This window comes from Chrysoperla carnea, chromosome 1 (genome assembly GCF_905475395.1).
Source record: "Chrysoperla carnea chromosome 1, inChrCarn1.1, whole genome shotgun sequence".
NCBI classification, from domain to species: Eukaryota; Metazoa; Arthropoda; class Insecta; order Neuroptera; family Chrysopidae; genus Chrysoperla; species Chrysoperla carnea.
In genome coordinates, this window is record NC_058337.1 from 36,461,295 (window position 1) to 36,475,106 (window position 13,812).

At 29.0% G+C, this 13,812-nt stretch overlaps 1 protein-coding gene across 1 annotated transcript in view; it reads right to left on the reverse strand.

Annotated features, from left to right (window-relative positions):
- LOC123303108 overlaps nt 1-13,812 on the reverse strand; it is a 386,779-nt gene that overhangs the window by 47,925 nt on the left and 325,042 nt on the right. The window contains exons 4-6 of the mRNA XM_044886253.1: nt 8,796-8,929; nt 8,477-8,735; nt 7,624-7,683 (exon numbers count right to left, since the gene is read on the reverse strand). Of these exons, the coding sequence (XP_044742188.1) occupies nt 7,624-7,683; nt 8,477-8,735; nt 8,796-8,929 (453 nt within the window). The remainder of the gene's footprint in view (nt 1-7,623; nt 7,684-8,476; nt 8,736-8,795; nt 8,930-13,812) is intronic.

Here is a 13,812-nt window from a genome sequence, read left to right on the forward strand (position 1 = left end):
CGTTAACATGGAAACGCCTCCAATAAAACTCGCGCACGGTGCGAATAAATCGTTTTTGAGATACCATGTTCAGGGACAGGCCTTCTATATTTCTAAGCGTGACAAACTTAGGATTAAAATTAGTATACCTTGGTATATTTCATATATACAGAATATAAAAAATACTTTAACAACTAAATAAAATTATCATTATTATTTTATTTTCTTCTTTTCCCTAACATTTTCATCATTTTTCAGCTTATGTATGGTGTATTTTCTCATACATTTTCAAGTTTTTCACATCAACAACATCATCAAATTATTATGTATGATCTATTCATTGAGACGACGACATTGAATGATGATTGTTAATAAATAAATTATTATTTTTTTATTAATATATATATATAACTCTCTCACTAAAAATCATTATTTCTCTTTCTATTCTCTGTTATTTTATTTACTTCTATAATGAGCAATTAGTGTCTATTGAAATATTATTATAAACATTATATTCAATCAGTGGAAGTACTTTTATACATTAATCATAAATTATATATTTATTTTATTTTATTTCTATTCATGCAGGAATAAGTATTGGTTTTACATATTAAGTTTGAAAATCATAACCCTTATATTCAGATGCAAAAGAGGAAAGATAAAAGCATATTTGAGTAATTCCTGGAAAGCATCTCATATTATTAGTTGGTATTGGTAGCACCCACAAAAAGTTTTTTCTTCTTTTTTTCTTCAAAATATACAAAATAAAAATTCTCGATTTAAATAATGCATCACGATATTTTTCACATCACAATTTTTTTATACCATAAACAGAAATGTTTTAATAATATCGTCATTTTTTCAGTCAAATACGTATATTATCTATGGTGAGTAATATAAGAGCTTTAGCTAATCATAGACTTGCATCCTAAAATGACCCCGACTTGAACTCTAATAAATTTCTAATAATCGAGTCTAGTTCGAAATTATTAGGAAAACATTAATAAAAAAATTGCTTTTTTTAAAAAGACCTAAATTTTCCTTTTTAAAACTTTCCTTAAATCCAACTGAAAAAGTTTGTTGCCTCGCTATGAGCATAGTGTTAGAATATTCTAAACTTTTGAATACTTATTAAAGATATCATTATGTCTATAACGCGACATAAGCTAAATTAAAGTTCGATTAATTACACGGAGAGCATACAAGAGGCTGGGCTTTTAACGGTTTTTTAAATTCTAGAAAAAAATACTAACCCAGAGATATATTCTAAAAACTAATTAAACTTTGATGTATTTACGAATTGTACTTTACGAAATGAAGAAAAACGAAAATGATTGACCTTTTCATTGTTGAGATATAATAATGCAAAGTTAAAACAATTTATTGTTTAACATATACGTTTATGGTTAGAGTATGGTGGTTGAAAAGAAATAACAATATTAACATAATTTTACACTAGCACACTTTATATTATTCCTATACAAACAGTTATACAGTTAGCAAAAACCAACTAGTTAGCCATTGAAAATAAATGAAGTAAGAAGAGTTTTTATGGACGTTCTTATGTATAAGACAAAGAAAGAGTGTTCAGGCAATTGTGTGAGATGCGCGTGAATCATATCTATAGTTGTATACGTGTAAACAAGAACAAAGCCGGTCAGTACAGTATATTCCCTCTTTGTTTTATACATAAGCACGTCCATAAGAACTCTTTTTACTTCATATATTTTAACGAGATGGTTGCGAAACTGAATAACAGAGTATAGTTAAAAAGTATTCATTATTTTATTGCAAGCTTGTATATACTCATACTGTGCAGATATACTCAAAAATTTTTTTCCGATATTGTAGGGAGACAAACACCATAAGCAGAATTGATTTTAAAGAGAGTGGTTTTTTAGTTCGAGTCTTTTAAAAAACATCTTTGATTTAAAACATTTGCCTGTATAACGCTTGCGCTACAAATTTCTTATGAAAAAGTTGCTAGAGACTTCTACGCATATTCTATATTTTAATCACGATACTAATCTATTATAATCCATAACTTCAAAAAAGACAAACATCCATGATAGGTAGTATTAGGTATTTCAACAAAAAATAGTTATGCTTAAGACTTTGCACCCTGAAAAGACTCTTTTTGAAACTAGCCCAACCAGCTTACTGATTTTATCCTCTAGCTCAAAATGGAGGAATTTTGCTGAGGAGGGAAGCTTTGTCGTAAATATCGATTCCCCTCACCAGGAATTTCCTTATAATTGCTTAAATCAGCCACCACTTTATACTTTCGCTCTACCTAGTTGACAACAGTACATATCGCATTTTATTTCATTTAAACTAATGGAGGCTGTTGGAGGTGTAGCAGGAAAATATATGCATAATCTATATACAATGTGTCGCATTATAGATAACGACACTCTCATATTTTCGCTATTTATATGATAAATTATTTAAAATTTTGCACAGATATAGGGGGCGATGGGTCACCTTTTTTAAGACTAAAATCACAACTTTAAACTGAGTCTACTACAAATTGACAAATACGGCTGATTATAACGGTTTAATATTTTGCCTAGCGTCCGAGATGGTTAGAGATACCTCAAAATACTAACGGAAAAAGATTCTTAGAATATTTTTTTATACCTATATACCGATTTTCATGACAAAATTTTTTATTATTTTGGTCCTTACTCAAAATTATTAAAAGTTTATTGAAATATTATCTTAAAAAATGTGACCCTTCACCCTGTATGAATGTGCAAAATTTCAAATTGATATTACAATAAATAACGAAAATAAAAAGGTATCTTCATCTTAAATGCGACACATTGTTGATAATATATCTAGATATATACATAAAACATGCCTTTTCTAGATATATACATAAATCGAGCTTTAAAGAACTAACACAAATATTAAAAGATTTTTCATGCGTCTTACCTTTTACTCGTATAATTAACTTTTAATCTGTAAAATTAGAGGTTGTGATGAAAGAGCAATTCAAAGGCAAATAATTACACCATTTTATAATCTTGAATATATTTTCTGTATTATTGAGTAGACATACTTTTAAATATTACAATTTTATTAGTATAATAATTTTCAATTAATAATGTGTTTATGAAATTTAATTTACAAATCTTTAAAAAAACCATAATTTTCTTTTACAAGTTAAGTTTGTTGTTTGTTTTTGATGATATGTGTCTATGAAATGATGAATTGAAAAACACTGAAAGTTTAAAATTTGTAAGCAATTCATATTTTTATATGCATTAAAAATGGAATTATTAACTTATTTCATTTCTATATTACAAGTTAGTGACAATAGTTCTGAATCTAACTATAGTTCTGTGAGAAATTACCCTCGAAAATGTTTAAAAAGTACCCTTGCGAATATTTTTCTCTCCGCAAGTCAGTAACCTAATGAGTATTTTTGTACTCAAAACGAACGTTAATGTAGTATGCGTTAAAAAACTTGTAAATTTGACGAAAAACAGACTTTACGAAAGTATTATTTAAGAGCTTAAATTAAGTTTTTCTTTCTCAATATCATTAAAAAAACTAGATTCGCCGTTTTTTAGATCTCCGATTAGTTGCCTGTAACTTGATCAGATATCATGACATATTATACTTTTATAATTAAATCGGTCAAAATTGAAGAAAAAAGTTAACGATGTTCCAGCCAGCATGGTATTTGCAGTTTCTATGTTAAAGCAATGGTACAATTTTTTTTTCGACAGAATTTAACGAAAAATTAAATTTAAGAATTTAATAATGCTTACTATTAATTCCCAAAGTTTCAGAAATTTTGACCGTTTAAAATGGGAAATAATTATGCCAACGTCCCAATTTCGATCAATTTACGTCAAAATTAATATCTCGAAAGTGAAAATTAATTTCTAAATTTTTTTTTTAGAACTGTATTGTATAAACATTTTTTTCTACTTTTTCTTCAATATATAATAATATCATAAAAAATAGTTGGAGAGACTGGACATTTTACATGCTTTAAATGGGACATGACCCTCAAAATCGCGAACTTTGTCTTTAAATATCTTGCGATCTAAACGGTCAAAAATTATGAAATTTTAGGAATTCATAAATAAAGCTATTATAAACCCGAGAAAAAAAATTCGGCAAAATCTGTCGTAAGTGAAAAAGTGATTTCATGCTGGTACTACCTTAATAGTTATATTACTTTTCAATATTTCATAGTATTTAATTTAATTTTAAATATTAGAAAATAACTAATGACGTATGCAGCCAATATGGTAGTCAGTGGGTCAAAATTCTAAAAATACAGAAATGGAATGACTTAACACCATTTAAAAAATGGGTTTATTTTTTATTTGACAATTCGTTCATACATTTGAACAGTATTTTTCAAATTACTATGATTACTTTATTTCCATGCACTTCTTCAACGTCTGTTGGAAATTAGCTTGATATTGTTATCGTAGTTCTATTCTAAGCTATCGGTTTTCGCATGGTAAAACTATTTCCCCAATAAAGTAATTATAGATTCGTTTATATTGTTTTAGCAAATTTAGTTTTTATACATAATATCGAAGGATATGAAATATGTATTGAAGAAAGATAGTACATGGTAAAAAAAGCATGGCGTTGTTACAATGCTGGTATGGTATAGGGTCAGATACTCAAAAAGTATCTGATAATACTCTATATAATATTACCGTAAGATCCATAACTATGGCGATATTTACAATAATGTATGATATTAAAGCTTTAGCGCCTCTTACAGAAGCAAATAGTAAGTTCAACCCGACATTATGGTCTTGAGTCTCATAGTACATTGCAGATGGCGCAATGGTACTTGTCTTTCTCGCTGAAATTTTTGACGCGTTTGGCCTACTCAGTAAAGTAATGAGACTCTTTTTCAGTATCACAACGGACCCCAAGGTCTAAGTGTGTCCCACCCCAGAACAACCACTCCAACCTAACCTAATGCTATGTTGCTTGTCACACTGCTCGTCATTCTACTTAACCTATTTTGTCATTTTGATAAATATGGCTGGTATGCCATTAGTGTATCATCAGCGACACTAATAATAGGTACTAGTCGCCAAAATTATTGTGAATATCACCAGTCAGTATGGACCTAATACCCATACTGACATCGGTCATAATTAGTAATCATCTTTTTTTTAAAAACGTTTATAGCAAATCGAAATCATCAAAACCATATAGTTTTGCGTTCACGCCTATACTGACCTAGTGATATCGGCCAAAAATTTCTTACCATGTACGAATTAATTATGATAACTTTTTCCGAGCCAAAATACAATCTCCTGCCCATAAAAGTTTTCCTGCCCATAAAAGTTTTCTACACCTTTTCACACTCACCTTGAGACACCGATTATTATATATTTTCAACTAATCGAAACTTTCTTACAGAAATATAGCCAGATTCTGAATTATATTGATTACATGATTTTTTTTTTAATATTAAGATTTTGATATTTATTTCAACTTTATAATATGTACAATTTCTGTTTTATCGACTAGAAAAATTTTGAAAATTTTGTCTACAAAGTAAAAGAAATATAATATTTTTAATATTTTAACTTAATATAAACTATAACAAGTTTCATATAAACTTTTTGTTATAATGTTGTTTAATTACAAAATTTTGACGTTCAAGTTTTATTCGATTTGAAATGGTTTTAAATTATTATTTTATTTATGAAAAGTTATGCCTAAAATATACAACATTAGATGTAGTTATAATGTTTCTAAAATAAACATAACTAAACCTACATGAAACTATTATAGAGCAATGATATATGATAGGGTGATCTATCATAATACTGCCTTTCTTCTTAATTTTTTTTTTACGTAGATTATAATAGATTTGCTTAAAAGAAAATTTACAAAGAACAAAAATATATTAGTATTCTAAAAGTAAAATTTAACAAATTCAGTACAAAATTATCCAATAATCTGAATTTGTATCAGATAAAAAACATTAAAGTTGAAACCTAGGAAAAGAATATTTAATATTTCAGGTAAAACAAATCTGCTAAGATACCTATTTGGATTTTTGTATTTAAAAAAATGAAACTTGCGATTTTTGTTTCTTCTAGCTCGAAGCCATAACCTTCCATGTATGAAAACTAATATCGAATTTCCCTTCAAATGACGAAATTTGTGTTTGAACTATTTTTTTAAATGCCTCCCTCAAAAGATATAATAATAGCATGATTATAATAGATCACTCTGTATATTATGTAATTTTGATATTTTATAAATGATATTAGTTTACCAATTTCATTTAAAATTGTTATTAATTTATGTGTTTGCTGTAGGGCTAATGAAAAATTGTGACTATTGTGTTTTAATGATCAGATTTCATAATCCCAGATCTACGATCGAATTGGACTAAGTTCCAAGTAATTCCTGTTCGACTTCATGTTACATCATACTGTGATATTTTTACTTTTTAAAGCGATCTAGAAGAAACAAGAAATATTGACCTTGCAACCACCGATCTTCGACCACCCAATACTGACCACCGACCCCCAATTTAAAGGAACGGTCTAAATATAATCAATTGTCAAAATTACATGTCTACCCGTTAACAAGTCAGAGGGAGATCCTCAAATTAAAATCAAAGGAAAAATTGGGAGACACAGGAAATTATTTGAATTCAAAAATATTATTAGTAGTCTTGAATTGCTTTACTTCCCCATGCTTCCATAATAATTATATCATAATTTTTAATAGCCAATGCTAAAAGATAGCTGTTTTACTTTATTATGTCAAATTTCAATTTATGTCAAAGTTGTCAAATATATTATAATTTCCATTAATTTTACAAAAAGCTTATATGAATTTATAGTAATCAGAAATAGGAAACGCAGTACAGTATAAAAATTTTTTTAAATTTTAAGTAATACAAACTAATGATAAAATACATTCGGACTTACTTCATATTACGAAAAGTTCTGTAAAAATAAGTTTTTTGTTTCATAACGTTAAGCCCGAGCGCAAGTTGAGATGAGATGGGTTCTGTGTACTTTAGCAGTTACCGTGATTGTATACTAACTCAAGTTTTCAAACTGTATTAACTTCTATACAGAAAACTGTGTAGAATCAAGCCCCCATAAATTTACGTTACTCACTGACTTCCAATCACATGAAACTTGATAAAGTCATCTCACCAAATCGCGCCTCAATTTGAGCTAGGCCTAAATGTATATAATACCTACGTACAAACCAGTGGTTTTACATAAATATTTAAAATTCTTTAATACACAGGTTCTTTTAAGTAAGTATTTAAGGAATAGAGAACAGTAAATTGATGTTCAAAAAATAAATTATCTGTCAAATCACTTTAAAATTCACACTCACTATTAATTTCACTTTCAAAAATTTATTCCAAAATTTCAATCTTGTTCAAAATTCACAATTTTATTTATATTTTGGCATTGTATTACAATAAATTATCCAACAAGGAATCGTCATTTTTACTGAGGTACACTTAAAAAACAATCACTTTTATTTTTTTAAACACAAACAGATTTTTTTCTTTTTTCAATTCTTTGGTTTTTATATCAAAATAAAAATTTGCTTATTCAAAATGTTATCTTTGAATTTGAATAAGTTTTATTAAAAATATTGTTAAACATATTAAGATTTTCGATGATGATATTCGAGAACTATCGCTGGAATCATTCGTTGTGGAAGCTGTAAAATAATACGTGATTAGTTTGAAATTGATTCAACAGCAACAACAAAAAATGCAAGTAAATGGGGAATTAAAACTTTAAAAGACAATAATATATGCCGGGTGTTAGAAATGTTCCTGAACAACACAATAACTAAAAAACCAAAGCAGATGTTAAGCTCAAATTTTTAAAGCGTGCTGAGGACGTAAAAAGCGGTAAACATATGGTAGAGACACCCATGTTGTAAACCGTTAGAGATACAACTAAATTTTAAACATAAAAAATGTTTCTTATAAAAAAATTAACAACTTTTGTTTGAAAAGTTTTTTCGTAAATATAATTCTTTATCCACGAGAAAATTTATAAAAGATTGGAAGTTGCAAAATTTGTAGGTAGCTTCAATAACTAAGCCTTATGAAAGATTTAAATTAGTTCTCTTAAATTTAATTTTAAATTCTTTAATTTTATAGTTTTGGAAAAAATGACCACCAAATTTTTGTCTTAATTTACACCCTTCATGGTAAGGAATTATGTTGACAAAAAAATGTTTCGAAACAAAGTTGATTACTTTTTTGTAAGAAACATTTTTCACATTTAAACTTTTGTTCTATCTCTAACGGTTTACACGATGGGTCCAACGGACTCAAGACACGATTGACCTATGTTGTACACCCAGTTTTTTTAATCCTTTCGGGGTTTTTTCGGAGTGTTTTTTTAATTTTTTCGGGTAATACTTTTGTGAATTGTAAACCAGAATTCAGAAAATGTGAGATATCGAAATTTTTAATTTTTTAAATATTTATTTGGCATACCTTGAACTCGATCTGCGCGTGAATTTGATGGCGCTTGCACAATTTCTCGCACTGGGGCTCGAATTGGCCGATCACCTTCGACACTTTCTTCATTACTTTTCCAATATACGGTAGCAATTGTTGCTAAGCATTTTAATTTCATATCACCGCGTTTAAAATGTTTTGGTCGTACCATAAATTCTAATCCCAATATTGAGATTTCCAAACCATCTCGTCCCGTAGATATAATTGTTGGTCCATTAACAAAGTCACTTGGTGCCTGTAACAATTTTTCTGTATAAGTAAAGTGATAAACGCGATATGAAACGCTATTTCTTACCGGTTCACCATTAATGAACCAACTCAATTGTGCTGCGGGCTTAGAACGACCTGATGTACAGTTGATGCGAACTGTATCGCCAATCTGATAGCGTGGACGACCACCGGTGATACGTGGACCCTCTTCTGGTAATGCTGCACAGAAAAACAAAACAGAATTATACAAATGTTTTAGAGAATATCATGGAAATATTGTTTACAAAGAAAATATTCACTAACAATTTTCTCTCAGTTGGATGTAAATTTAAAAAAACACCAAAATTTGAATTACATTTACAATTTTCTATTTCATTTCCAAATTTACATACATATTCACACATACAAAGTGGTCATTTATAACGCGTCCATTCGTTTGATCAATATTTGGTTTATTTATTTAATAAATTAATTTCTACTTAATTGGTAAGCCAATTTAGAAATTTTTAAAACTATGGTCCTTGTAGTGCGTACGGCGAATGAGATCGACACAAAAAAGTGGCCAGTTCAATAGATTTTTTTTTATAATTCTTCTTTGTTAAATAACTTCTGATTCTGATCATGGGTAACTTCTGATTACTGTTTCTAAATGGCTTTTAACATAAAATGTGAAAAACATGATTTGTTTTGATTACTATGAACAAAATTATTTTGGAAATCAAAACAAAATTATATTGGTCTGTGATTTCCGATTGAGCTGAAATTTTGCATGCACGCTTAGATTGGCTGACAATGCATGTTAGGTAAGTTAAATAAAGTTAAATGTATAAGTTGAAGGGTTCCAAAAAGTGTACTAGATGATGAACTTGAACTTAAACTTTAAGTTAAATTACTTATTTTTGATATCGGAAATGAATCAAGCAACAAATTTTAAGTCGAATTATGTATACGTTTCGTTATGTGCCGGGGTAGTGTTCAGTCTAAGCGTCGCGAAAATCGATTTTAAAGACTTTCAAAATCGACCAAAATTAATTCCACGCCGATTCAAACGTGGCAAAAATTTCAAGATACACGATAAGAAATGCATGATGTTTGCAACAATGCTGGTACGGTATAGAGAGAGATCGTATGGTATCTATGTTAGCATAAGTAATATTACAATATTCATAGGGTTATCTTCCTAAAGTTTTGTGGATATCGCCAACCAGTATGGGTCTGACATCCATATAATACTGGCTCATCCGCTATAACTACTGCTCTTGTTACTATTCCCTCAATACAGTACACAGTATGGCGTCCACACCGATATTGATATAGTGATATCCGCAAAAAATTTCTTAGCCTGTACATTTCAAAATCATCGTGTAGTGTAATTCTTTTAATTAACAAAAATTATTTTAAGAATAACAGAGGTACACTAAGCTACTACTAGCTTTAGGTTCAATGCTACTAGCTTTAGATTCAATGCTTCCCATGCTTTTGTAGACATGTTTTGACGTGAAATTAGGGAATCTTTTTATTTATGATGTCAAAATTGATGTTTCCATTTGAAATTCTGATATCCTTGAAAATATATGTCAAAATTAAGCTTAGGATAATAAGCAAATATAAATCGTATCCTTTCCCAGTATTTATTAAGTGAGTATCATGCATTCAGCAAATACTTTTTGCCGTCAAATGTTGAAATTTTTTTTTTAAACACAGATGTTCACATATTCCTTACTACTTTCTTATGCGTTTTCGAAAATTCTCTCTTCTAAGAATGCAATACGCACCTACTTCCAGTATCCCTGAATTCCCTTGAACTATTTTAAAGAGTACAAGGAAGACACTGTAGTTCTAACAAAATATTTTTTAGGTCTTTTTTTATTTGGACAAACTTTATTTTTACCGTTTGGTAGTTTATCATATTATACATATATTCATGATTCAGTTTATATTGAGTTAAGTTTACTGGTGTAGTACTGTACAATCCCTCTGTATGTCTGTTCATTCACATTCGGTATATAGACACAAAATACTATATACCTACATATGTTACATGTTACAAGTAACAATGATAATTTAAAGATTTAAGAGACAGTAAATTGAAACAATTCTCTGTAAAATACCGTCACGATGTCGTTACTTTGACTTGTTGTACGAGCTAGCGCCAGAAGAACATGTACATTTGAATGAATGAGATATATCGATATACAAAACGTATCATACATTTTATTATTATTGTTATCTATCTATTTTAGTGTTGTATTCCATTGCATAAATGGAATTATTTACTTCATGCCACTTGCAAAATGCATTCTTTGAGAATTTTTATTCATATTTTCTAAACTGACATCACACTATTCATCATGCTTTTCAATTTACAGTTTTAGTAATGAAAGATCTTAACTGTATTATTGAAATTTGACATATACTTTTGATTAATTTGTCACCTAGCAAGTTCGCTCAATTTCAGTTACAAGTATTTCGATCGTTGTATTACAACTACAGAATGGTTTATTTTTGTTAGACCTTAGATTAGACAATCCTAAGTAAAAATGAACCTAAAACGTATATTAGAACTTTATTGGGAAAAGTTGTGGCATGTCGGATAAGCATTTCTCAATCGAAATATGTTCGGGGAAGTTAAAAGAAAGCTCAAAGTTAAAATTATTAAAGTAATGTTGATTTTGTCTTAATAGAACCTTTCGGGTATAAATTGGAATAACTCAGCTCTGAAATTATTTAAATATAACTAATTTTGCCACGTTTAAAAAGGACAATCACTGAATTAATCTAATATAAGATTTTTATATTAGTGCTACTTTTGTCAATTAGGGGCCTAAAATGAAGTTAATCAAACAAAGTAAATCCTAGTAGTTTGAAAGTACTTTTATAAGATCGGTTACCTACAGATTAAATATTGATATACGAAGTAGTGCATCCAAATTAAAGTTGCAGAAACAAAATGGCGTATCTTGACATGAGCAAATCGGTTTTTCCAATCTAGCGAGTGATCTATCGTTTATATTGTCAAAAATTTTAATGGAAATGTTTTTTATTTTGAAAAAAATCTACAAAATGTCATTATTATGTCATTTAATAACTTAATTAGTATCAGAGTCTGTTAATAACTTTTCGCGCATATAAAAAAAATCCATTAAAAATGATATTTTATAATTTTGCAATTTAGCAACAATTAATTTGTAGAGTAAACAATCTCAGAAATTATGCGCCTGGATGCAATCAATAAGTGGCTCCAAGCGGAACTCTGAGAGATATATAGTTGCCTAGAAATTCAATTGTTTGTGAAAAAATTATGAAAGCGAGTTCACCAACATGAACTTAGGGGAGTTTGATTCCGTTGTGTACTGACGAAATACTTGTATTTATCTTATTAAATCGTAGCTACATACATAAAACAAACTTAAGACATAAGCAAGTTTGAATCGATCAAACGTCTGACGTATTGGCATTTGGGAACATGAGTCTGATTGGCTAATTTGCAATACGCATTGTTAATGTTCGATGGCCATAAAGGCGATTTGTTTCACATTTACAAGATAAGTTTGAAAGATTTGGCTACATTAAATTTTGCGCAGTGTAAGGAGCAAAAAGATTCGCTTACTAATCGTAATTTATTGTATAGATTGGACCATTTTAATCAATGAGTTGAAAAATTATATAGAGTAGCTAAAAATTTTCATCAAAAGATGTTGACCCTTGTCTTTCAAGATCATCTACAAAGATTTTTATTAATTAGAAGGAACAACTTTTTAACTGGAATTGTTTCCTTTTTAAAAGATATTCGACTTTGAGGATAATTTTTTTGCTTAAAAAAATGTGTTAAATTTAAGTTCCTACAAAATTTTTTAATTTATCGATTACATTCTGCTTTAAAAATATTCTGGTATGTAATTCCGGTCTTCCATATTTGTGTATGACGTAATTACATTTTATTTGAACCAATATAGGTTATTTTAACCACCACTTACATACTTTGGAGTTTTAGACGTACTTATTGCATTCACATAACAACTTCTATACGTCATCACACCATATGAGTATGTGACATTGCCTTTAGAATACTGATTTTATTATACACACATTGAGAAAACTAAAGAAATAACTTACAGCGAAAGTATAATAATCATCATCGACAAAGTGATATCATAAGTTTGAAGAACAAATTGTCTTTACTATATGGTTAAAAGCAAGAATAAGACGAAGAAGGTTCTAGTTAGAACAACTCTATATACGTGGTAAAAATATAAGCTATATACATAAAGATAACAGCTTTACCCATTGGAAAAGCAATGTAATGGTAGCTTGTACGAAATAAATACCATATGTAACAAAATAATTTATGTGGAGTAAAACTCGCGAATTTCGTCAGGCGACAGGACTTACTATTGTTACATGGAAGTGTGGAAAATGACTCCATAGTTCAATTTAATTTTGTTTTCCAAAACGGCAAAATTGCATAGTGTCTAAATATCTATGAAGCATTGCAGATAGGAAAGTAAAGAATATATCTGAATCACAACAGTTTCAACTTGAATAAAGCTTACATAATAGAAGAAATGGACCCATGTAGGGTAGAGTGCGCCATTAAAACTTTCCAAGGGGAACGAAAAATGTTAGATAATTTTTGAAATGAATTCCATTGAAACCGGCTGATATTTAAAAGCAGTTAAGGACATGGTGGATAATGGGAACCTAAACCAAGCTATAATTATAAGTGGATGGAATATTGAGGAATAGAATGAAAGATGCTGGTAAATGAAAGAGAAAAGAGTGCTCCTTCTTGTGATGGTTGCTCATAATGGTTGAACTACGAGTGTAAAAGAAAAAAAAATCTGAAAAGAAACAGAAGTTGAGAGAAATGTGAAGCAGTATGGAACACTTTTTTGCACGTGCATATTTAAGCTGTAAAAAGGAATAAAAAGAACTATGTAATTTTAAAAAGGAAAAAATGGGCTATTATACATTCATGAAGTAATAATTAACGCTGTTAACAAAAGCACAATTAGAAGTTATGGTAAAAAGACATGGACGTTAATAGGAACCAACAAATTTTCTGTCAATGATAATTACATAGAACCGGACGTAAGGATCAA